We start from the raw sequence: 24,935 nt of genomic DNA on the forward strand, positions 1-24,935 counted from the left end.
CTTTTAATTTGCAATCAGTAAGCAAATTAATTTGAATTGGTGAAAATTCAGTGTGAATATTATAAAGCATTAAGGAAGTTCAGTGGCTACAAAAAATGCAGCCAGTTTCATGAAATTTTAATATGTTGTTCTGGAATGCAAAATAGAATTATGTGAATTTTTTGGGAATTTTTCACCGTCCCGTTTTGAAAAATTCCCAAAAAATTCACATAATTCTATTTTGCATTCCACAACAACATATGGCTGCATTTTTTTGTAGCCACTAAACCTCCTTAATAGAATATTAATCTGAATAACGAATAAGATGTTCGATGCGCGTGGCAACTATTTAATCGATTCGATAATTTTTATGTTACAGAAAATATCAACGCGGGAAGGAGCTTCAGCTTGGCATCGAGGGAACACGAGAGACATCCCGAGCAACCTGAGAGGAGGTGGAGGCCTGGGAGAGGCATCAGGCGCCGGCGGAACAACATGCGGTAAATATAATTAGTTTATACATATTGTGTTTCGCGGAAAGTTTAACCAATCGGTTTTTCAATCAAATAGTAAAGTTAGTCAGAGAGTGGAAATTAAAAAAGAGTTTAATTTTTAAATTTCATTTCAAATTCTTGTGTTCAATAAATAGAGTATACTTTCAAGAAATTAAAGTGATTTTCTTATTAAATTGATTTAACGAAATAAAATATAGAATTCCGTGTTTTACGTTCGGTAATTATTTTTCGAAATACAGACTGTCTCTTTTCTTCCCTGCTCTAATCTGGAATATATGTTTGATTGTTACAGAATTATCATCGTAGCGATCACGTTGCAGATACAGCTCCGCTGCTGCGCATCGGTGTCGGTGAGTTTTAGCGTAGGGAAGCGTGAGGAAATAACTCTTTTTTAATTTCTACTCTGTGATTAACTTATTTACTATTCGATTGAAAAACCGATTGGTTAAACTTTCCGCGAAACACAATATGTATATGAACTAGTTATATTTACCGCATGTTGTTCCGCCGGCGCCTGATGCCTTTCTCAGGAGTCCCAGGCCTCCACCTCCTCTCAGGTTGCTCGGGATGTCTCTCGTGTTCCCTCGATGCAAAGCTGATGCTCCTTTTCGCGTTGATACTTTCTGTAACATAAAAATTATCGAATCGATTAAATAGTTGCCACGCGCATCGAACATCTTAAAGTTCGAAACAATAACAGTAAGCTACAGTAAGCTGACACGCGGCTTTGATATTCGGCACATGTTTCGTACGTGAAGCCTATACTTATATCGCTATCAATGATTTTCGCTTGAGCAAGTAGTGAAGCGAGCCAATTTATATCATAATACTTTTCAAGATATGATTATTACGAGTAAATGACGCTAAAAGAGATGCTCAACGTTATTCCTTCCAATTATTAGAATTTGTGATTATCACTCCGCACTTATAATTTTCATGATTATCAACTCGTAAACGAATTGAGGCTTTACATCTGTCAAAGCAGGTTATCGAGCAATTTACTTATTAAAAACAGGAATCAACTAGATATTGCACGCGAATTATAAGTATTGTCTCGTTGTGAAAACGAACAATAATTATTTCGTCAATAATCCTTCGAATAAATGGAATAAATCTCTCGTCGTGGTTATAGGTTAAGTTAGGTTAGATGTAAATCTTTCGCTGCTTTAATTGTAATTTGCTCATTGTCATCTGGCGTTGTGAGATATATTACTTAACATATCAATCATACAAATTAGTATATTAATCTTTAATTCTAAAATTTATTTCTTGAAAACAAAGATAACCTTACCTCTATAAACGACGGATTGAACGAAATCGCGAATCTCTTGTGACTCATTGGCGGAATGCGTTCTCTTTCGGGTGTTAAAATGAAAGTGTCAGGTCTCATAGTTTTCGGTGTAAATGAATCAGTGAGTATGGTCAGTTCCACGTCGACGGGTATTACGTTCCGATTGTGAAGCACGAGGTACGCCGTATGGGTGTGGAACACACTGACATAACGAAAGTACAGGCATTTTTCTTGACGAGCGAATACGGTATGTGCACCGATCTAACAACAAAAGGTAAGCTCTTAATCTTATTTTCATTTAAAGTGTGAATATACGAAATCGACTTGTCGAAGGAATTTAAATACTTCTTTCGGACAAGTAAAGTCTTTAATGCAATCCACAATGTGATTTTCGTGAAATATAGCGTCGAGATCTTGAAGATCGATGCTGGGTATGCAGGAATTAACGGATAGCTTTATTATTTTGCCATTTCTGCCTTCGGGAACGCTATCGGGCACGAGAATAATTATATCTTCCTCTTGAGAACCCACGAATTCAGGATAACACTCGATTGTTATGGTATCGATCTCCCCGGGCTGAAGGTTTCCTTCGGTTTTTTTCACAGTAAAGGGGCCAATTTTTAACATAGCCGCAAGGTCTTTCACTTTCCTAAAGAATAATTAAATATTTTTAAATTGAAACACATGTTTTATCTATAATGATGTTAAAATTATTCTTTCGAACACTCAATTTAGTTGAATTAATTAAATAATATAAAAATAAAATAACTTTATTCGATAAATCGATATATATCTTAATATATATGTCATAAAATTATTAATCGAAGAGAGAATTTTCTAAAAATGTACCTGTCATCTGATTTTTCGATTCGCGATTTATCTTTTCTCGATGACGTATCTGTCGATTTATCATGATTCTTTTTGATCGTGTTTTCTGTCTTAATTTCTGTCATATAGCCAACGGATGGATGTTTGATAGGCGCTGTTTTAATAGAGTAGTGAAGAGGGTATTGTCCAATATTTTCCACATTAAGATACAACGTTTTTTTCGTGCATATGCCAAGCGAGGCAAAATTTATCTCATTGTAGGGATAAACGCGAAATCTGTATTTAAAATAGATAATGATGTATACAATTTTGAATAATTATAATCATTTTATTAAGTCTTATTAAAAAAAGTAAGTGGAGAAAAGCATTTCTACTCGCATTTCTATAACTACGTTATAATGTAACTTTTAATAAACTTATGAAAAGAATACTTCTCTCTCTAAATTTTTGCAAGATTTAGAGAAATTGTTAATTAGCTTTAAATAATATTCCACCTAGTGTAATATGCAATTAAGGAAACTGTGAGAGGAAATTCTGCAATCACAGCAGCTTGTTTATTCATATCGAGAAGATGGCATCGTAGCAACGGACTTTCTTTTAGAATAATTTCATTCTTTGGTATGAAAGTTACCTGCAATTAAGTAGAAGTTCGTTTTATCTTAATTAAAAGTTTAAGTTATTTTCATTTACATACATATTTTGCAATTGTCTATTGCAAAACATTTAATTCAATATATTAAAAAGATATAAATAATTAGCTTATTTTATTATTTGGTGTCATGATGCGAGTAATTAAGAGGAAATATATCGAATAACATACTTGTACAACAGTCTCTTGTTTTGGTTGAATGGAACCGGAAGCAGGACTAATTTCTATGTCCTCGTTAAATTTTACTGGCAAATTCGGCGCTATTTTGGCTAATTTGTTTTGCTCTTCCAGAAGTACGCTAATCATAAATTATTTCTTAATTGATGCAACATATTAATAATATATCATAAATACAACATTACAGAAAATTATAAAAGAATATTTTGCAATGTATAAAAAACACATCAATGTTGCACGATTTCAATGATAACACCTCGATATGAATATAAGAATTTGTTGTATACATTTTTCTACTTACGTATATTTAACTTCATGATTTCCCCGATTGCTTATTGTAAAATTTGCGCTCGTGGGAAAGCCAACCTTTACGATCTTTAAGTCAATTGGATTTGCATAATTAATGTCAACAGCAACGTCGTACGTTTCGCCAGATAAGGTAACGGTTTCCACAAAAATAGGTTCCGTATCATCTTCGTGAAAGAAAGCTTTGAAAGTCAAGCTTCCCTCTATCATTCCAATCTAAACCGAAAATCTAGCTCTTAAAGATTTTTATTTAAACATTTTAAACTATTCAATTTGTAAATATCCAAACAAAATATTTATACTAAAAAGATTAAAAAATTACATCTAATCAAATAAAATTTAAACATTAACGTTTTCAGTAATAAGTATTGGTATATTTAGTACAAGTTCGGTCTTTTACTTTGTTGGCGTGATAACAGAAATCAATTTTTTGATCACTCTGGGCCTTGACAATTCCCTTAGTCGGTGTAATTGAGATTTGAGGATCTAATGGTTCATTAAGATCCAAATGCCAGAATATTTCAATCGGAGATTTATTTCGGATAAAACAAGAAAGAAAGCTTTTTCTGTACAAGAGCACTTGGCCAAAAGATAGCTGTTTGCCCTCAAATTCTATGTTCAACTTCGAGCCATTACATTGAAGCTAAAATATATATTTCGGGTTTAATAATTTCTATTTTATGTAAATAATACAGTATCTTAATTTATTCTTCTTATATCTAATTACCTCGATTGTCTCAATGTGCGGATTATTTGTGATACATATATATAACTTATCGGTAAATGAACCGAGTTTTGTAACACCTGCCGATATTTTTAGCAATTCACACTGTCCAGCCTATAAGTTAAATAGCAACAAATAATTTTTACTTCTGCATATTTAGTGACAAATATATTTTAAATGGAATAACAGAAAATAACATATCTGAATATAAAGTCTTTCCGGTTCTATAATAAAAATATCTGGATTATTTTCCTGGAGAGAGAAGGATACTTCTGCATTAACTTTGGATACATTGCAGAACTTGAATTTTGCTTCACGACGATGAGCTCTGTTTGTAAATTACACATTTATAATGAATTTTGTTAATGATGAAATGAATTAGCTCGAACCTTTCATCCTTTTGAAACACCAGTAATGATCCAAAATCATAGATACTGACGTCGGAGAAGTATGTAGGGTCGATTATATCGTTCATCTTTGTTTCTTTGATCTGAGACAAGTTTTATTAATTTCATAAAATTTTATAAAATACATTGGTAATACTTTAATAGAAATTATAAGTAATTTATTAAATTGTTTAATATTAATTTAAATTATTAATAATTAATTATGTGTTTCTGTATGGATTTCAATATTATATATAAGAAACGTTATTACCTTTGAAAAAATAGTGTTAGGGTTCATATCCAGTCTCGGAATGTCTGCGACGCCATAAACATTGATATCATAAGTGATATCATTGCCATCGATGATGGATAACGCGTATGTTTGTCGGTGAGTTCCTATTTCTTCGGGTTGATATCGAATCTTGAATTTCTGAATTTCGTTAGGTTGCAAAATCCATCGTGGTTTTAATACTTTCTCGAAGATTGTATTAATATTAGATGCATTAGTATCCATGCTGTCTACCGTAGATGCGTTTAACGATACCGTCAATGGTTCTTTATTTTTGTTGAAGATACGCTCCTTGCGCTTTGTATTCTTTACCGAATTATCTTTCTTACTAATCACACTAGTGTGCGAAGAATTGGTTTCCGTAATCATGGGGTTGGATAGTACAGATAATGAGACAATTTGAAAAGCTTCTGATTAATAAAACAAGACCGCGATTAATACAACTTTGCGATTAATATACCTATTACATGTTATCATAAGATATATTAATAGTACACTTGCCATTAAATTCAATATCCCTTTTTCTTATGTTTCGTGGCTTAAGAATATAATATTTTTTTGATTCAAGATCCAATGTCGGCACGATTTTAATAGCTTTAACAGTTTAACAGTTTTAAATATTATTATTTTGTAAGTTTTATAGAAATTTATTTAAGGAAATGAATGCATTACTTACGAAGAGCTTTCTTAACTAAGCTCATTTGATTTACTATTACGTCATACATCACTCGATTCCATGGATCCGAAGCATTTACGTACCAAATATGAAACCCATTCGTATAAGTCTATTAAAATAATTTTGAAGATATAGAGTGTGTAGTAAATTATTTGTTATATTCTAAATGCAAGTATTACTTTACATATATGTATATAATGGATAATATGAGAAATAGTATTACATAAAGAATAATAAATAATAAAGTTATTTTTAGTGACAATTAATTTTATAGAAATTTATAAACATTTTTTAAATCGTTAACTAAAGCTTATAATAAATATCATATCTCTTTACTAACATCAGAATTTTTGTCTTTTGTATCTATTGGTCTATCAGTCTTTAAAATTTTGCTTTTTGGCGTGAACAATGTATCCTAAAAATTAATGGCAATAACATATATAATGATAATAAACGTTTTTAAATATTATTAAGAAAGAGTTAAAATTATGAAGGATGTTGGTGGATATTTGCTTTTTTAAGAGGATCCCAATTTTTTATAATGTTTTCTATGGCTGAGAGACGGCTGTAATAGTCATTCATAGCATTGGCAATATTTTCTAATTCTATTGGTACTTCCTGTTTTTCTGAAACTACAAAATTACAAGTAAAGTAAAAATTCTTCTCTCATTTTATTATAATTGCTCCATATTTTGTTTTACTGATGTGAATATTATTTCGTATACCTATACTTTCGAGCTCTTTATGATCTTGAATTTCTTTTTTGTTGGCGAGAGCTTTAGAAGTTTGGGGTTTTTCTTCTCGACTGCTGACTTTTTCATTTTTTATCTTTTTATTTATTTTTTTATTTTTACTAATCTGAACGTTAGATACTTCCTGAGAAAATTTATGTGGAATATGGATTACCGATGAGAAATTTGAACATCACAAGTATAATTACATTTACATTAATACTGATGATAGAATTATGAAATCATAATTGACAAGATTGATAAGAAAAGACGAGATAAAAAAATTAATGATTATAATACGTACATTTTTTGTATAAATTTTTAAAGAAAATTTAAATAATATATGTACAAAATGTATAGACTTAATTCTATAAACTTAAATTAAAGTCAATACTTTTCTCTTTCTCAATTCCGTTATTTGTTGTAAAAATTGCATTCGTCTTTGCAGCGCTTCTTGTTTCTTTATTGGTAAAGTCGATTCTAAATAAAACTTCTTGTCATCGTCTGGAAGTAGCTCATATTCCGATAATGACATTTCGTCAATTTTCTGAATTTTATTAGCAACTTCTTCCGCTAATCTTTTTGCTTTATTCAAACATTTCAATGAATTATTTCAATTAACGTAAAAATTCAATACTTTGGAATTTAATTTCTTTATTATAACTTACCTTCTAATTTTTGCAATTCTTCAATTTTTCGAGAATAAGTATCCATTGAGTTCAGAAAAGTTACAAACAATAAATATTCTATGTGTCCAATAATATTGAGTAATGTGAGCAGCGTCGTAACATCGTTTTTGAAAAAAATATTGTTTAAAGTTTGCAATACAAAGCCGCTCTCGAAATCTGGTGATGACAACCTGTTTGTTGTATAATAAAGAAGAACAGGAAGAAAGTATGAAAAAAAAGACTAGGAAAAAGAGAGTTCAAAACATATGCACAGAAAATTATAATAAAAAAAGATAAATTATAGAACTAATATTTATACAGTTATTAAAGAAGATAGTGCTTTCTCTCAACATATATACACACATAATTAACTAAATTAATTAAATTAATTAATTAAATTTATATATTTATTTAAATAAAATATGTAAAAGATGTGAAAGAGATCTCTAATAACTCTAATTTATTTAATTTATGCATACGCCAAATACTACCTTTCACCAAGAACTTGAATTAATAAGTCAATCTCAATTCCGAGGAAAGTGTCATCTTGATACTTCTCACTGATTTTCTGTCCAATTGTCGCATAACGTGGAAAGGCTCTTTGCAATAATAAAATTGTCTCAATTTTATATTCATAAAGACTTATAGGATCTAAAAGTTTTAAATCTTGTTCTGTTGGAATCTTCGCGAATTCCGTCTCAAGTAAAATCAATAATTCTTGAGGCGGAGCATCATTTTCCGAGTATCTATCGATTTCTGTGGTTTCTGAATCAGGTTTAGTTCTTTTTGGTGATTTTTTTAGTTTAGGAGATTCCTTCTTTGTGACCGTTCCATGATCATGTTCCGCGATTTCGACATTGGTTTTCTTTGCTGCCGGCAGTTTAGTTTTCAAATTATCTCTGAGATAAGAAATAAATTTGAAATTTATTTTTGTTTTTAATTAAAAAAGTGGAGAATTCTCTTCTTAAATAAAGGCTTTTTAAAATATTTATTTAAAAATTCAAATTTTTCTTAATTTTGTAGTTACTACTTACTATTTACTACTTACTTTTGTAGTCTCTCGAACGCTAACAAATGTTCTTGATAAGCGTCGTCGACGATCTGTCGCAACCTGACGGAAACCTTATTGTCGCCGAGCGCGATACCTTTGATAATTACATTGTCTATGCATAGTAGTGGCACTTGCAATGCCTTAGCGCTTCTGCACGCGGTTTCTTGATATTCTAAAGTAACGCAATTCAGTAACTATTTTCTTTGCGTGTTTATTGAATGCGAAATTACCGGTAAACGGCGCGCCATGAAAGATAATGCAAACTTTCTTGGCCGGTTGCGAAGAATCTATTTCCGGAATCGATTTTGTTTCGTGACTAGCAAACAGCTCCTTTACGGGATTTCTTGTTTTCTCGCAGAAACTGGGATCTTTACGCAAAGTCTCTATGTAGCCTTAGAAATAAAAAAGGATACAAAAAGTCATAACTTTTATCAAAACGATAAATGCAATAAAAATTGTACTGTAATAAATTTTATCGTCGGAATAAAGTTGCTCACAGAGGAGCAGATTGTGAAGTTCTTTGGGATCGCTTGTTGGTAATATCGGAGGTTCGTGAGGAAAGTCGAGCTCGCTAAGAACTGACATAGATGGGCAATCTCTTTTTGTAGTATCCGTGGAAGTAGATGAATACCCGGTCGACTTCTTCCGTTTCCGTCTGTCGACGTTAAAATCTTTTTGCAGGTTTATTTTCGATCTTCGTCGAGTCGGGAATTGTTGGACAAATAATCTCGATGTACTAGACGACTTCTTTCTTGTTCTTATTCTATTCTTGCGTTCCACGTTTAAAAGTTTGCCGTCGTCTACTCAAACGTCAATTATACATTGCTTTATATAAATTTATGTATTAATCATATATTTGCAAATTATTTGCAAATGTCGCTGACTAAAGCAACAGTTATTTTCTTGTAGAACGTTTTCTCGCAACGTGACAGTTAAAAATTGTAATCGGGGAAAGAGGAAGCTTATTTTCAAGTACTCTTAATATATGTACCGTTGAGCGCAGTGACACTTTTTTCCTCGATTGCTTCCACCGACATAGCGTACGCCATCTCGCTCATGAGGCTATTATAGAATTCTATTAAAGACGACGGCATTCTCTCTCCAAGTTTTCGAGGCGGTAATAGGATTTCTTTAACTCCGTAATAACGAGTCAGTGCCTCGGCAATTCGCTCCTCTTCAAGAAAAAGACTGCAACGCATTGATTTATTCAATAAAATACATTCCATGTCATTTCGTTCATTACTTTTATTTTTAGACTAATCGCGAAATGAAAAAATATAATTGTATGTTTCTTTAGGATAATTTTCACAAATACGTAAAATTTTCTTAATGTCTTTTCTTACTTTGCTCTTGTTTGCTTTTAAATTAATTTTTGCACGATATTGATTACCTGTCGAGGTGATGCCAGAAAAATTCCACGGGGTAATTGCACGTATTTTCAATCGTGAACACTTTTTCCTGCACCTCGGTAAAAAGAATTGTGGATGGGAAACTAATGTCGAGATCGCTTATTCGCAGTTTATGCTCGATTCCATGACCAAGCAATGTTACTACTTGCGTTTCCGGACCCATTTTAACAAAGATTTTTAAATTCGCTTCCACGCGACACTAAATAATTGGCATTTTTAAGAGAACAAGATGAAAAATTTTTAGATCCTATAAGTCTTTACGAATGTAACATCCAGACAATTTAATTTTATAAATATATGCAACGGCATGTAGCTATACTAATACCGTTTTACGCGGTTTGAAATAAACATTGATGATGTCTGAATGATTGGGCAGAAGAAGATTAGATTTATAGTCCAGATGAAATGGGCAATCTTCTTGTTTTTTACGAGTGGTCGATATTCTTGCGTCCCAACAACAATCAATAAAGCCTCTGAAAATTAGAATATATATATCTGTCTGCTTATAAAAAGCTTTAAATGTATGAAAATGAGAGAATTACTCGTTTTTCACTAAAACGTTCATCATTAAACATTCACCCACGATGACATTTTGAAAGTCTAATAATTTCGTATTAACAGTCACGAATGGATAAGTAATGACGCCTTTTATAGTTACGGGAATGGTAGAACCGCGGGATACCTGTATAATCGAGAGGTTATAATATATTTAGCTTAATTAATGATATTTTTATATTTAAATCGCTGATAAGATATGTCACCACAATTTTTAAATATGCAGGTATTTCAATTGAATAGAATTTAATTTTGTCATTTATTTAAATGACAAAATATAAAAAAATTAAGTTTACTTCTAAATAAATCGAATGCTGTTCTCTCGTGCTTCTTCCGGTATATTTTGCCGTTGTCGGCTGCCATGTAACAGTCAGACACGTAGTTTTTCCGACAGTTAACATTGCTTTCTCAAATTGCACGAGAATACCGGAGTTCTCCAGTTGCTTTTTTTCTAATTTTTTTATTGTAACGTCCGCGTTCCAAGGCCCGTAATTGACGATCGTTGTCGAATAACACGTTTTAAGATCGATCGCAATGTAACCCATGTCTGAAAACATTTGTTGCATTATTAATTATTTCATTAATGCTGTCAATTTTGCTTCGTAGTTGTTTGTAGATCAAATCGTAGTCAATTTGAATGTAATTAACTGGAATTAATTAATTTGACAATAATCGATATTTCGCGGTATATAAACGTATACCTATGATATATTTAGGAGCATAGAGAAAAGGAATAACAGCGTTTTTATGCGGAATGGGATGTTTTATCAAGATAGAACCATTCTTTTCGATAAATCGAGTCGCCAGAAGTCTGTCAATTGACATCTCGATGTCAATAATACTGGGAAACATTTCCTCGTACGAAATTAAATTCCATCCTTCATCTTAAAAATAATTAATGAAAATTGTTAGAAACTTATTAGCGTTTCTTAATTATATGTTCTGTTATTATACCATAATCGAGGATCTAATTATGTTCCATCTTACTTGATAAGATTCTCTCGTCCCATTCGGGTATTTGACTCTGTGGCTTGTCATTGTCAACAGTACATTGCACTTTTATTTCTCGTTTTTTCTGTAATGTAGAAAGACATACACGCAAAATATGGAAGTAACTATTCATTATTTTTTGAATGAAATTTTATACCATTGTGATATAATCCGAATTCAGAAATTGGATCGCCTGGTATCCCAGTTCCGTAGAATATTGCTTAGAAATATCGCGCGAGATGCAAGAATAAATTTGTGGGTAACTTGTAACACCTTTTGCAATAATTATCAATGGATCTACATCAGCCACCTATAAATATTGATAGTAAGGATAATGCGATACGCTGTAATTTTAGTTTGAATTGTATCTTTTACATAGAATAATTTTCAGAATTATTGTTTCTAAAATAACAAAAATAAAAAATCGCAAAGTTTGATTAGTTACATCGTGACACACTTGCAGCTCAAACTTTATCTCGAAAGCGCCTAGTAGCATGGGTTGGAATTCGATCGTAATTTTCAATGACGATAGAGGCTCTATAAGTCCTTTATTCGGCTCGATTATTAATACGCCAATTGTAGAGTCGCCATTGCTTGTTTTGGATATTAAATTCCTCTTGTTTATCTTGTAATTCAGCAATATTGTGCTATGATTTTCCAAAGTAATGTTTGACCGACACAGTTCGCTGAATAACTGTGGTATAGATCGATAGATTAAATTACTGAACTAAATTGAATATGAAACTAACTCTAACAATAAGTGAAATAATAGATTGAATTATTCAGTTAACTGATCATAAATTAATTTTTTATTTGATTTTTAGTTCTCTTACAAATACAAATTCTAATAAATTAATAATTACACAGTAAAATTATACTGTTATAATACAAATAAAATGCAGGTTCATGTAAAAAAAATATGTGCCGTAATTGTTAAAACTGAAAAATGATTTACCTGTTGACCAAAGTCGATGACCTGTTTGTCAACGGAATATCGAACGATGTCCGCGCTGGCAAACACATTAATTACTTCAGTAGGTCCCTGAAGAATTTCACAAAGCGCAGCAACTTTGACTTGCATAGGCTCGGAAGCGTGAAAGATGAAGCGCACATATTGCGAGGAGTATGGGACAAGAATGCCTTCGTGCGGGATGATATCAAGTATCTGGAGACAGATTAGCTTTGCGGTTAGCTTCAACATATTAGTTTACTGCAGAAATATCAATATAATTTTTAAATAACTGAGAGTCTATAATATACATGCAATATAGAAATTAATTTGATTAAAGTAAATTTTGCTGGGAAAAGAGAACGAACATCATCGAGTAACTCCTTTGAAGGAGACTCGAGATTGGGATCTATTAGAGCAAGAATCTCTGGATCATCTAGGCACTGTAAGGATGTCTCTGTCGTTGACATAAAAATACTTCTTAATTTTTCGAGCGTTTTGTCTAGCGTTTCTGGTTGAATTTGCATTTGCAAATTTTCCGAATCTGAATCTTGCAGCTCTGATGTGAAAAAATGCGTGTAAAAAATAAAATTTTGGAATTAAATCAATAAATGAACTAAATTGGATTGTTAATAATATAAAATATTGTTAATAATTAATAATAATTTGCAATAAGTGTATATTAAAAGAATATGTAAATTAATTTTAATATTAAAATATCTTTTTAATAAGGAATATCTGATAATATATACCATATGAAGTTGAAGTTGATAAATCGAGAGATTCACTTTCAGTTTCTTGAGTCTCCAATTTTTTTTTGACCTTATAAGAGCAGGGATTAAATTTGTCGTCTTCTGTGTTAATTTGAAATTGAGAATAATTTACGAAATTCTGTCAAAAAAGCGTAAGCTGCGTTAGTCATTTAGAATTATTAAAAATTTTTGGAAATAACCTATAACAAATAATAAGATATTTGTTCTTTTTCGTATTTATATTTCGATGCAACTCAACTACAACATCATATGCTCCACGTTGAATCTCAATACTCTCTCCAGCCCACAGAAATTTATATATCACAGGAATCGGTCCATTATTAGTTATCTTTAACATTTCTTTGGCGGTTGACCCCGAAACACAGTTAATAAACAAATCTTTGCGATGTAACGTAATATTCGGGAAATTTACCGCACCTTTGCATTGAATTTTGTCCTGAAATTAGATAGGAACACAATTCTTGCGTTACGCGAATCGATTTTGTAATGTATATCTTCCAGTACCTTATTAGGATGCTCGTCATATTCAAACCAGAGCACGCCGCTATAATTTCGCGAATAAGGATTATCGGGATTTATATTTGGCGAAAATTTTACTGGAATTGTCGTGGTAGTTCCGTCCGTCAGAACGATTTTCTTTTTATGCACAAACTTTTTCTTATTGTTCATCAAATAAAAGGGAGCGTCAATGTACAATAAAACATTTAAACTTAATCGCGATTGATTTGTCACTATCAGTTCGTCTAAAAATCAACAAATTAAAAACATTATTATTATTTCATTTAGTATAATGTCATACGAAACTGTGTATGTTTAATTTAAATAATATGAATATTTTAATTGTTTGTCACACACGTAGTAAACCTTGACGCCAAAGTACCTTAGGAACCCTTTGGAATATTATATTGCATAACTTTTCCGGATAGTTTCCTCTAAAATAGTTTCGAACATGTTAGTATACAATTTTCTACCTGTCTGTTGCAACTCCTCTCCCTCGGGACATATATCAATGCAAAACGTTAATTCTCTCTTGTTGAACGCAATCTGTGGCTCCGTAAAAGTAGCTTTAAATGTGGAGGTTCCAATCAATTTTCGCTTCCCTTGTCCAAAAATATGCTCGAATATGTACCAATCTTCTGTTAAGATTTCATTTCTTTAACGTAAAAAGAAATATTTTACGATAATATTTGAAAAACGTAATTATAATATAAGGTATAATCATAAAAATTATAAAAAGATTCTTTTTCTTTATAATATGAAATATTTTGATTATAAATGAATAAATGATAAAATTCTAATTGAAACTTACACATCCCAACATATTTTGCATTGAACTACGTTAGAACTATCAGCTGGAACTTCTACGATAGACGGTTCAATTTGAAACTTCCTATTGTAACAAAAAGTTCTTAGTATCCTAGCTAAAGTTAAAATATACATTTATGTGACTATGCAATTACTTTGACCATGTCTGGCTTTTTTGAATGCGCACTTCTGGATCGTTTGACCATATTATTTGGCAATGACGCGTGCCAAAATTTTTTATAGTTATTGGCAAACTTAGATTTTGATGGCTGTTAAAATTAAGCAATTAAAAGCATAATATTATAATAAATATTTTAAAAATAACTCTTGTTGCTACCTCGTTATTAAAACGAGTTAAAGTTTTATCAATATTCTGCTTTACCTAAAGAGAAAACCCATGTCGAATATTGGAAATATCTGCGGCTCGAAAACGATGCTGCAACCGATTCCAGTCGCAATCATGTTAACGGAAAACGACCGACTGTTGATGACATGCACGATTATATTATCAGTGTATTTACCAGTGTCGCGTAAAAATAGTTTGACTTTAATCTCCGCAGATTCATTCGGTCCAACTTCACCAAAAGTTGGCTCAACGAGCCATGGTGACTTTTTCTTAGGCTAAACAATAAAAGAAAATTTTTGTAACACTTTTTTATGCATTTTTATTTTATATGCATTGTGTAAACTTATTATTTACAATAACAATTTGAAAATCACTTACTGATGTTATTTTAAATTGCGCTGGTATCGGTGAGTCGTTGATTATGTGAAAATTCATAACTTTATTTTGAAGCACTTGTATCTCTCCGAAATTGAGACAAATAGGCTGTACGGATACTACTGGCCCCTGGCCGTTACAAATAATCGTACAAGACGTAATGGGAACCTGTTCACCCATTGTCAGCATACTGAAATCGAGAAAATAATAAAAAGTACATTATGTAAAATAATATACAAAAATTTTAGAGTTTTTCTAGAAGTTTAAATTTTAAAAACATTCTTCTTTTTTGAACAGAACTCTTTCTCTTATCGAATCATATTATTGAATATTCCTGACTTTTCAAAGTTTATTAAACTGATTATTATACCTTAATGTTGTTGTTTGCCTGCCCAACATTTTTGTAATAATCGTGACATCAATCGCCTTCGATTGTCGTGCTTTTAAAATACCTTGATAGGATGATAGTGAATATACAATAGACATATTTTCGGATATCTGGAGAACGATATTAATATAGTTAGCTTAAAATAATCATATTACTTTTAAACAAATTTCCTGATCACATTTACGAAACGATATGTGCAAATTTAGCTTTTGAAATTAGTTTAACAATTACCGTCTGCGGTACTATATAAAAGTATCCATCTAAATCGGAATTATTTTCTATATTGATACAACGAGCATACGGAAAGTTGATAAAGGAAAATCGAATATTTATTTCCGCGGGCTTGATCGATAGGGAAGAAATAGCGCCACAAAACGAGAGCGGTAGTATTACTGGATCCGAATCTGAATCCCACATGTCGACTCGCATATTCGTCTGTCCAGTTCGAACCACGTTCGCTATATATGATACCTACATTTTAATACAGAGATGATTTATATTATTATAAAACGATTTTTAAATTTTTTAAAATTATTTTCAAGTTATTTAAATGAAAATATCAACTTTAAAATAATTATGTGAAGAAAGAAAAAAAGAAGTTTCATATTTATGTGAAATTTATATTAAAAGACGCAAATTAGAGCTTTCACGTGCAGACACTAACGAGTTGTGTGTTTACAAAGGCAACATACAGTTTACCTTTAATTTAAGCGAACTATGTGCCTGTACCACTCCTTTCTGCGGAATAATCGTAAATTCGCGAGGGTTAGTCGGGAAACTTGGTTTTACTTCGGACGTAGCAAACTCTTCGTAAGTCAGAGGTGCCTGATCGCCGTCTTCTATTATGGTTACACCGAACGTGACGGGCACCAGAGATAAGTTACGAAGACTTACTTCCTGTTTTCTGCTAAATCCTACAAATACATATACGGTACAATTAGGAAACTACGGTTTTCCTAATTGAAAAGGATTCGTTATTGTAGTTGATATACCTAAAGCAGTTGTGCCAAAATCGATGCTACTCCTATCGAAATGTAGCGTTGGACATACGACACATCCTCTATAAAATAAAGAAATTTTATAATAACGTGTGCTGAGCAATATTAATCAGAAGAAATTGTTGTGATATATTAGACGTTAGAAATAATTAATAACGAATTTACGAATAAAGAAAAAAATAAAGTCTGAGATTTTTCCAAAAAATTAAGATAAAATTAATACGTATTTACATAATAATATTCGCGATTATTATAAAAATTTGCAATAATTCGGAAAGTCGCAGAATTTTTATTTGGTAACGGTGCAGGCAAAGTTCAAAAGTAATTACTTGATGTGCAAAGATAGTACTTCTAAGCTCTCTTTAATGACGAAGTCGATTCTCTCTATAAAATCTCCTTTCCGATTTGAAGAGAATGTTAAATTAAATGACTTATACTCGTCTGGCTTTAATGTTAAAGCACGTGGAGTAATATTAATGATGCCACCAAAATCTGTCGGTCTAGCTTTGTGAACCAATGTACCACAGATATGTCCATTATTTGCTGCTACAATCTGAAATGCAATTAATTCCGATTTCAATAATTTGTTATGCAACAAAATTATATCTATCTACTCGAAAGACAAAATAAAAATAAAATGCATATAGGATCAACTTGCAGCAAATATTTTCATATTAATTTTAATTACGCGATGCAAAAAGAGCAGGACATTTAAAAAATTCAATAAAACTGTGACATAAAAGTTCTCCACATAAATTTTTATAACATTCTTATATTTAAATAAATTTACCAAGTTACCTCGTAGTTGTGCACGGAGCACAGGAAGATATTGCTAAGGTCGATAGTGATCACGTTGAGATGGAAAACTGGTCCCTTGCCAGTTCCGTGAAGGCTACCAACGGGACGCAAAATTAGCGAGAAAATTCCAAGGCAAAAGGAAGTTTCTGAAGATAACGTTATATTAGTTTTCTTGTAACCTCAGGGGTATCCTGTCCTCGCGACCCGTGACTTCGAGATAAGCGACACTCGATATCTCGCCTACTTCCATGGCTCGAAAAATTACAGTAATGTCCACCGAAGATTGCGGCCAAATTTCGCCTTCCTAGAAGTAGGAAAGACGTTAGGAATTATTTATTTAAACAGCTATTTCTGACATATTCTGATATATTTTAAATAATGACAAAAGCAACAAATAAAAAAAAATTAATAAGCGAACTGTCATATAATTAAGATATACAACATTATCAAGCACTGCTAAGTTATCACAAAAGATCACCTCAGGCGTAAGAAGGAAGGACATATGATTATAGCGGAAATTCTCGTTCGTCAACGAAGCAATCTCGTCCGTGTAAATTCGCTGGCAGACAAGCTCGTGAATATCTGGCAGGCAAATATTGTAATGGACAAGATTGACGCGACGTACTACCTCCATACTATGCACTAGTTGAAATAGTTTTTCGTACCTGCCATGAAAAATCGAGAAATCACTGAAACAAAAAAAAATGAAAATTTTATATTCGGAAAATAATTGTTTTTGCATACTCTTCTTTGCGTTGTACATCGGTATCGCTGTCTTTAAAGCGCATCCATTGGAATCTTACGACGTAGTCGCTTCTATTGTGGATCGTTAGAACTTTACTTCTAGATAAGCCTAAATAAGTGTTTTCCATTCTGATACTACCTCTGTCAATTCGAATTGTGCAATTTATTGCTGAACTTTGTAATGTCAAGCAGAGCCTCTCTCCTGTCAATAATTTGTAAAATTGGATTTATTAGATTCTTTTTATTATTTATATAAAATTAATATTGTACAATTAACTATCGTATTACCTGATTCATAGTTAAGGAAAAGATTTGCTTCAAAATCGCCGGATTTCTCTGATAAAAAGTTCGCAGTGAGTTGCATTGTTTCTTCTTCCCCTAATATGCCTTTTGACGGTTCGACCGAGAAACGTGGACTGAGACAATTATAAAAACATTCATGTACAGATCCAAAGTCGTTTCGGTGCAGTTGTTTAATGTTTAGAAAAATATTTTAAGAAACGTACACATGAATTATATTTGAAATCCTGTACATAAAATTCTATTTATTTAAAAATATAACAATTTATTAAATAATATACCTATCTGAACAAAAATTAAAGATTGCCGGCGCATCTCCTATGTTGCGTACCAAAATAGTCTTCGAGGAAGGAATTTTCACCGCAGTGGCCGGTATTTCGATCCGATCGGGAATGTCTAGAATAGGTCTCGGGCCGATAGCTATAACAATATCGACTTAGCCTCTATTACCCTTCGTGTTACGTAATGTAATTGCAATTTAATTTTCTTTCTCACCGATTACTGGCACTGCAAAGATCTCGGTATCATTGATAAATTCGACACGATATTCATAATCCCGTTTCTCCGGTGGGCTGAACCTGACGTTATAAATATGAACGAGTCCTGGAGCTACCATAGTGCTGTAATTCGACCCGTGATATTCCACGGAAAAGAAAAGATCGGGGTCGCGCGAGAGCTTCAGGTGCCGTGACATCTTTGATGCAATATTTAGAAAGTGGAATCGGGGTTAAGCTCGTGAATATTATAAGATCAACCGCGAAGAGTTAATGCAACAGGACGTAACATGTTGGTTACATATTAACGAGGTATATGATTTATAATAGAGAAGATTTACTTTTGTTACGTTTCGAATCGTGAGTGTCATAGTGTATAAATTGCCAGGAATGAATCGTTGAAAGACGACAATGCTGGGCGAAACTCTAAAGCAGTGACTTTCACAATTGTCATATAAAGATCGTACGTTTATACTGCGGCCTGGTTTCAGCAAATAATTGATCCTTTCTTGAGTGCTCATTAACATCTGATTGATGTACTTTGAAGGGACCATGCTGTACTGCAAGAACATTAATCAAATTGATAAACGTTGCAAACATAAATTGTATTATTGTTTGCCAGTTACGGTCGATTTAAATTACAATTGTTACTGTTTTGCTTTAAATATCAAACTATAAACTAACTTGTATCTGATCGCGTGACTCGCCGGTTATAGCCGCAAATATTTCCACAGAATTATGTATGGTTGGGTAACATATGGCTAGATCTTTACCTTTCTTATCCATTTTTTATGTTTAAAATTCTATAATGTTTTATATTATCTTTCACAAAGAGTATAGCGAGTCTTCTTTACCAATCGCTGACTTTAATTAAAATAATGTTTCTAGCTGTCGACATTATAACATGCTCTGAAAATAGTTAAATATACCACTATCTGGCAAAAATCGATTTTTACAGTTAGCTGATGAAATGTTGGACATTGCAAAAAAATGTAAATATTCCTATTGAAGCACACATATAATTTTTTTATGTAACTATGTGAAAGGTAGTTACTTTTAATAATGTTATTAAGAAAAGCAGAGATATAATGAAATAATGCAATTACACTAATTGGAAGAAGCACATTTTGTATCTTCCAGTTACATGCTCTTGTAAATTACTGTTTCATTACCTAGAATATCCGACTAAATAAAAATCATGGAGCAATGGAGCCGTAATAAGAGAAAAGCAGAATAAAATGCACAATTTTTCTAAGTAATCCGGATTCTTTATTTCAATTTCTTTAATGGAATAAGAAATACTCTTTCGTAATACAAGCAATAGATATTATTTCTTCGAATGACCCGACTACGCGTTCCAACATAACACCGATCCAACGGTACGAGGCAATACAATTGAGATAAGATTATAAGGGGGAAGATGGAAGGCTCGTCGGAATTCTGATTGATCATGAGGATATTGGAACAACCGCCGTAGTTGGATTTCCTCAATTTATGTCTGTCGATGAAGAGCCGCAAGACGATAACCGAACCGCGCTGCATGCATAGTCCTTTAAACATCGTGGTATGTAACAACGAGGTGGACGGAGTGACGATGGGCCGTGTGGCATCTTCGACACGCAGCAGGGATCGCAGATTCCTTTTGAGCAACACATCCCCGGACAGGGTCCTCGGGGACATCCTAGAGGAGGGCAGCTCATATTGCACACTTCAGGCTCAGGCTTTCTGGCGAACAGAAAGGAGAGAATATTTTGTGTTTCGTGAAAATTCTCTTATCGTATCGAAGATTTTATTTGGTCGGATATTCTATCTGATAAATCTATAATTTCAGTAATTACCAGAATGTATAATTATATATACATATATAGAAGTCACAAATATATTACTTACAAACTTCCTATTTCACATATGATATCGTGCATTTCGTCCATAAAATTTCGCTTTTGTTTGCATCTATCCATGTCGAATAAATTATTAATTTATTTGAATTTTAATACCGGTAAATTTAAAGATGTCAATGACAAACAGATTTTCTTCTCCAGTACGGTTAATAATCGATTTCGCATTATATATTGCTCACTTCAAATTGTTATCATAAATTAAATTGAAAGAAAAATACCAATTATTGTTTTTCTTCAATTTTTATAATAATTGATTAAGAGTTTTCTATACGTAATAATAATACTAATCCATTATCGCATAAGATTGAATAAGATTGGACATTTAAAAAAATTTGTTTATTATACTTTAAAAAAGTTTTACATTTTTCGACAGTATTTTATGCTTGAAATATACGCAACGCAATATAAAAAAATAAAATTCACATAAAAAAATACATAGTATAAATAAAATAGAAAAATAAAACTTCGAAGTTACATGTTTATACGTTGACGTAAAAAAATATTACACTTTCCTCTCATTGTACAATGAATTTGTCATATTCACACATTGTTTTTTTTAACAATTTAAACATAAAGATAAGATCAAATTGATTATGCAACTATGTATTTAACTTTCATGTTAGATTTTATCGAGTGATTTTGCAGTCTATTATTTAATTTTGTTTAATTTATAACTATAGATATTGAATTGTAATGTAAAAAATAATGCACTCCCTGTTATATAAAATATAAATATAAATATAAAAAGATTAATTTTAAAGAATACTATCACACGCACATACATTTTGTTCAACAAGGAGAGACACATAGTTACCTTATAAACTTCTAACACAAGAAATTGGAGATTAAACTTAATCGTGGAAAATGAGCTTAATTGTAAGATGAGAATTGAAATATTCGCTAAAATATTCTCGGGGTTTGCATGTGTTCGCTCGCGATTAATCTGTCTGGCGAAACGACGAGATTGTTGAGGGTACACTCGGGTTTCCTGGCGAGATACGTAATACCTCCGATGGTCCTTGTCTCGCGGATTTCCGGTTGGCCGTAAGCATTCGTTGCCTGCATCGTTTGCACACCTATACGTTTCATTGCCTCTTCGGCGCTCGATTTCTCGCCGGTATCACCGCCGGCGCGATCGATCCTCGTCGCGCCTGGTGCATCCGGCTGTTGTATACACGCGACGTCGCCCTGTCCGCCATTGTGACTCGGCAGGTTTTGCCCATTGAGATAGTATTGCTGCATCTGATGACAATGCCGAGGTGGAGCACCTTCTCCGTATTGGAGGATCATGTTGTTGTTGCCGTGGCATCCTTGCGCGATAGGTATGTTCTGCCGATCGTAAGGGATTGATCCGTGCGCATAGGAAAATGCACCTTGGTTTTGCAAAGTCGCCATCGTACCGTTCTCCTTTTCAGCCTGCATCATGCTGTAACAATTTCTCGCGTTCTGCCTTTGTCGCGGGTACTCCGCCATTAGAGGCTCGTCGGCTTTTTTAGGTCGTAGGACACGCGAAGGCGGATTGTTCGGATTTCTGCTGTTCTCCAAACCGTTTGCCGGGATTCTTTTCTGAGACTGCGAGGGGGTTTCTGTGGATGGTCGCGGTTGCATGTCTTCCGGAATCTCGTTGGAATTCTGAATACCGTTCAATCTAACGATAGGTTTCCTCTTGGCCAAATTGGCAAGGTACTCGAGACCCTTCCTACTTGTCGGATCCTTCAATGCCTCCAGCATCTTCTGAATGTTATCTGGATCTTGTAGACCGTTATTGCGCTTTTGAGGACAGATTATTTCCTTGTATACTCGCATCTTCAGTAAACTGGAAGTTTCGGTAGGCTTTCTATTTTGCTGGTAAAAGTATGCGGGATCCATTGATGTTCTTTGATTGTCAAGCGGATTCAATGAACTTGGATTATATTGTGACTCAGAATGCGGAAAATACGGATTATAACGCATGTTTGGATATTGCGCATACTTAAAAGTTGGTTGACATACATTGTTCGATGCACTTTGCTGATGATTGTACGGGTAACAGGCGGTATGACCGCATGATGTTTGATGATCATCTCTATATGGCCAATTGGCCGCTTGCCATACCTGATAAGGATTCATCTGAACATACGTTTGCTGAGGCGAAACTTGATTGCATATTTCCTCCTTTTTTAGTTGATGATAATTTCTTTGTTGATCAGCTATTATTTTACCTGATGATTTATCGTTCATCAGATATTGCTCGTTCAAAGCTCTTTGCTGTGCATTCATTCTTTCAATATCGCTGTACGATATTCGCGGTGGCGTGATATGTATCATCCATTCCGGTTTTTCGTCTTTCTCTGTTCTTCTTCGAGCGAGTCGGTTCCTCTTTATCTCTTCCGGAATATTTAATTTTTGTTGTTGAAACTGCGCAATGTAAGCTAGATGTCTTTTTTGCTCATTCAGTAACGCGTCAAATTGACGACGCATCACCTCCTCAGGTACACCTTGCTGCCTCATGGTGGAAACCAGCAGTTCCTGATCGCGAATCATGTCAGACGTAAAGTGCAATGTTTTATTTTCTTTTTGTTGACCATGAGCTTCCGCGGTTGACTGATCAATAAGTTTATGATTTGCCTGATTCTGTGATGGATTAGATTGATTTTGGCTACCAGAATTTTGCTGATTGAAATTGGCATCGTGCGCTTGATAATAATACTGCCACGGTAACTGCTGATGCAAATGTTGCTGATTTTGATTTGTAACTTGCATCCATCTATCGTTTTGTGGCCACGCGGGTTGAAAGCTAACAGGGTATCCGCGATTCTGTTGACGGACAGGTAAATTATGCCGCATTAATCTCATCTGATTCACCGTCATGTCTTGCGGAGAAGTCATTCCTTGTCCAGAGCTTTGCGTGATAGGCAATTGTTGATTGTAATGACTGCAATGTATTCCTGAATTGTTGGGTATATGTTGTTGCTGGTTGGATATTGGCTGCATTTGATTGAACGCTCGCGGCAACATTTGTTGATTATACGCGCTGTGTTGTGTCTGCTGATTGATCTGATGTAGATTCTGTTGGAATGGAGCACGAAACTGAGCGTGATAAATATTTTGACAATTATTCGCAGTCTGATCATTTGGTGATACATTAGCATTTTGTACGATTGTTGCTTGTTTCTGTTGCTGCATTTGCATGTACATTTGTCTGTAATTGGCTGCATTTCGGTCACTGATCGGTTGCTTCTGATACTGGTTCTCAAGCATGGAAGATTCATTGCGATTTTGGTCGACAACCGCGCGCGAATCGCTCGAAGATTCTTGTGCTTGCGGCATAGCGACTCGTGTCGAAGGAGTTTGTGTAATTACCGGCTGATTAATTATCGCGGATGGGATTCGATGTGATCGATCGTAGATGACTGCTTCTTGGAGGATATTTGGTACGAAAGGACGGTGCGCCTGTTTTTCGGGAGACGCGATTCGTTGAGTCAGTAAGCTTTCAGAATGCGGATTCGTTTGACAAATCTCCTGATGGTTAGCGACAACCTGTTGCTGACTCGTGCTACATGTAGTTTGTGGCTAACAAAATATAAACTCTATTAATAAAAATTGTTTAATTTTATTCATTTATGCATTAATAAAAATTTTTTGATAATATTATTTTAGCGTATCTCTGTACTATATAAAAGTCAAATAGTAAAAATTTTAATAATATAACTTATAGTTTATTGGTAAAAGATCAATGTAAATATATAAAATTAATCAAAATGTAGATTGCACTGATATAATCTCTCTTTTTTACGAAATTTTATTATTTTGTAAATTAATTTTATATGACATAGCGTTAATGTATAGTAATATAAAAGTTTAAAGAATCTCTTAAAAATTTACTTTTGATTGTTGATGCGATAATTGAACAGAAATTGCGTCACCATGCCCGTTATTATTTCTAGCAGAAGAATTTGTGTAAAAAGTCCCGGTTTCTCGAGGATCTTGCTGCACAATTAAAGCGGCGATTGGCTCAGGCGAGAACATTGGTGGATTGTCAAGTTTCTTAATCTCCTCGGCTGGGAAACTCTTGAGTCGTGGCGACGAAGTCGAGTGTGCTTCTTTTGATTTGCTTTGAGAAATAAATCTGGTTTTCGGAGGCTGCATTTCGTCTGGTAATACCATTCGATCGTCCTTAAATCTCGCGACCTTATCCGACGAATTTGAATTATGCAAATTCTGTACGGATGGCAATTTTACAGATCGCGAGCGTCTCTGATGATGATGACTCGTGGCGGCAGATTGCAAACTTGCCGCGCTCGGACGTGCAGACGATTCTTTATGTCCAGAATTCTTCTCGATTAAAACTTTCCTAAAGG

The 24,935-nt window shown here is 33.3% G+C and overlaps 3 protein-coding genes and 1 pseudogene across 3 annotated transcripts in view; all 4 read right to left on the bottom strand.

The window, feature by feature from the left end:
* Nucleotides 1–987: 987 nt before the first annotated feature.
* Nucleotides 988–6,402, bottom strand: LOC112464868 (hydrocephalus-inducing protein homolog; the record flags this gene model as incomplete). Its single annotated transcript, XM_025032124.1, is given in 14 exon segments — nucleotides 988–1,117; nucleotides 1,786–2,046; nucleotides 2,131–2,434; nucleotides 2,635–2,767; nucleotides 3,430–3,560; nucleotides 3,741–3,961; nucleotides 4,146–4,388; nucleotides 4,473–4,589; nucleotides 4,677–4,797; nucleotides 4,859–4,959; nucleotides 5,127–5,554; nucleotides 5,821–5,929; nucleotides 6,161–6,235; nucleotides 6,334–6,402. Coding segments are annotated over 14 exon segments (2,443 nt in total), but the record flags the coding sequence as incomplete, so codon positions are not given.
* A 1,304-nt stretch (nucleotides 6,403–7,706) lies between these two features.
* LOC112464865 lies at nucleotides 7,707–14,259 on the bottom strand (annotated as a pseudogene).
* Nucleotides 14,260–14,629: 370 nt separating this feature from the next.
* Nucleotides 14,630–20,655, bottom strand: LOC112464866 (hydrocephalus-inducing protein-like). Its single transcript, XM_025032122.1, is given in 17 exon segments — nucleotides 14,630–14,872; nucleotides 14,952–15,162; nucleotides 15,343–15,470; nucleotides 15,592–15,831; nucleotides 16,060–16,274; nucleotides 16,353–16,420; nucleotides 16,688–16,911; nucleotides 17,157–17,250; nucleotides 17,336–17,460; nucleotides 17,635–17,821; nucleotides 17,901–18,102; nucleotides 18,189–18,316; nucleotides 18,482–18,620; nucleotides 18,696–18,894; nucleotides 19,036–19,254; nucleotides 20,164–20,419; nucleotides 20,585–20,655. Coding segments are annotated over 17 exon segments (2,949 nt in total).
* Nucleotides 20,656–21,495: 840 nt separating this feature from the next.
* Nucleotides 21,496–24,935, bottom strand: part of LOC112464867 — a 17,459-nt gene continuing 14,019 nt past the window's right edge. Inside the window, exons 10-11 of the mRNA XM_025032123.1 lie at nucleotides 24,460–24,928; nucleotides 21,496–24,147 (exon numbers count right to left, since the gene is read on the bottom strand). Of these exons, the coding sequence (XP_024887891.1) occupies nucleotides 21,496–24,147; nucleotides 24,460–24,928 (3,121 nt within the window). The remainder of the gene's footprint in view (nucleotides 24,148–24,459; nucleotides 24,929–24,935) is intronic.

Source organism: Temnothorax curvispinosus, unplaced genomic scaffold, assembly GCF_003070985.1.
Source record: "Temnothorax curvispinosus isolate PA1 unplaced genomic scaffold, ASM307098v1 QBEX01014646.1, whole genome shotgun sequence".
Taxonomy (NCBI): Eukaryota; Metazoa; Arthropoda; class Insecta; order Hymenoptera; family Formicidae; genus Temnothorax; species Temnothorax curvispinosus.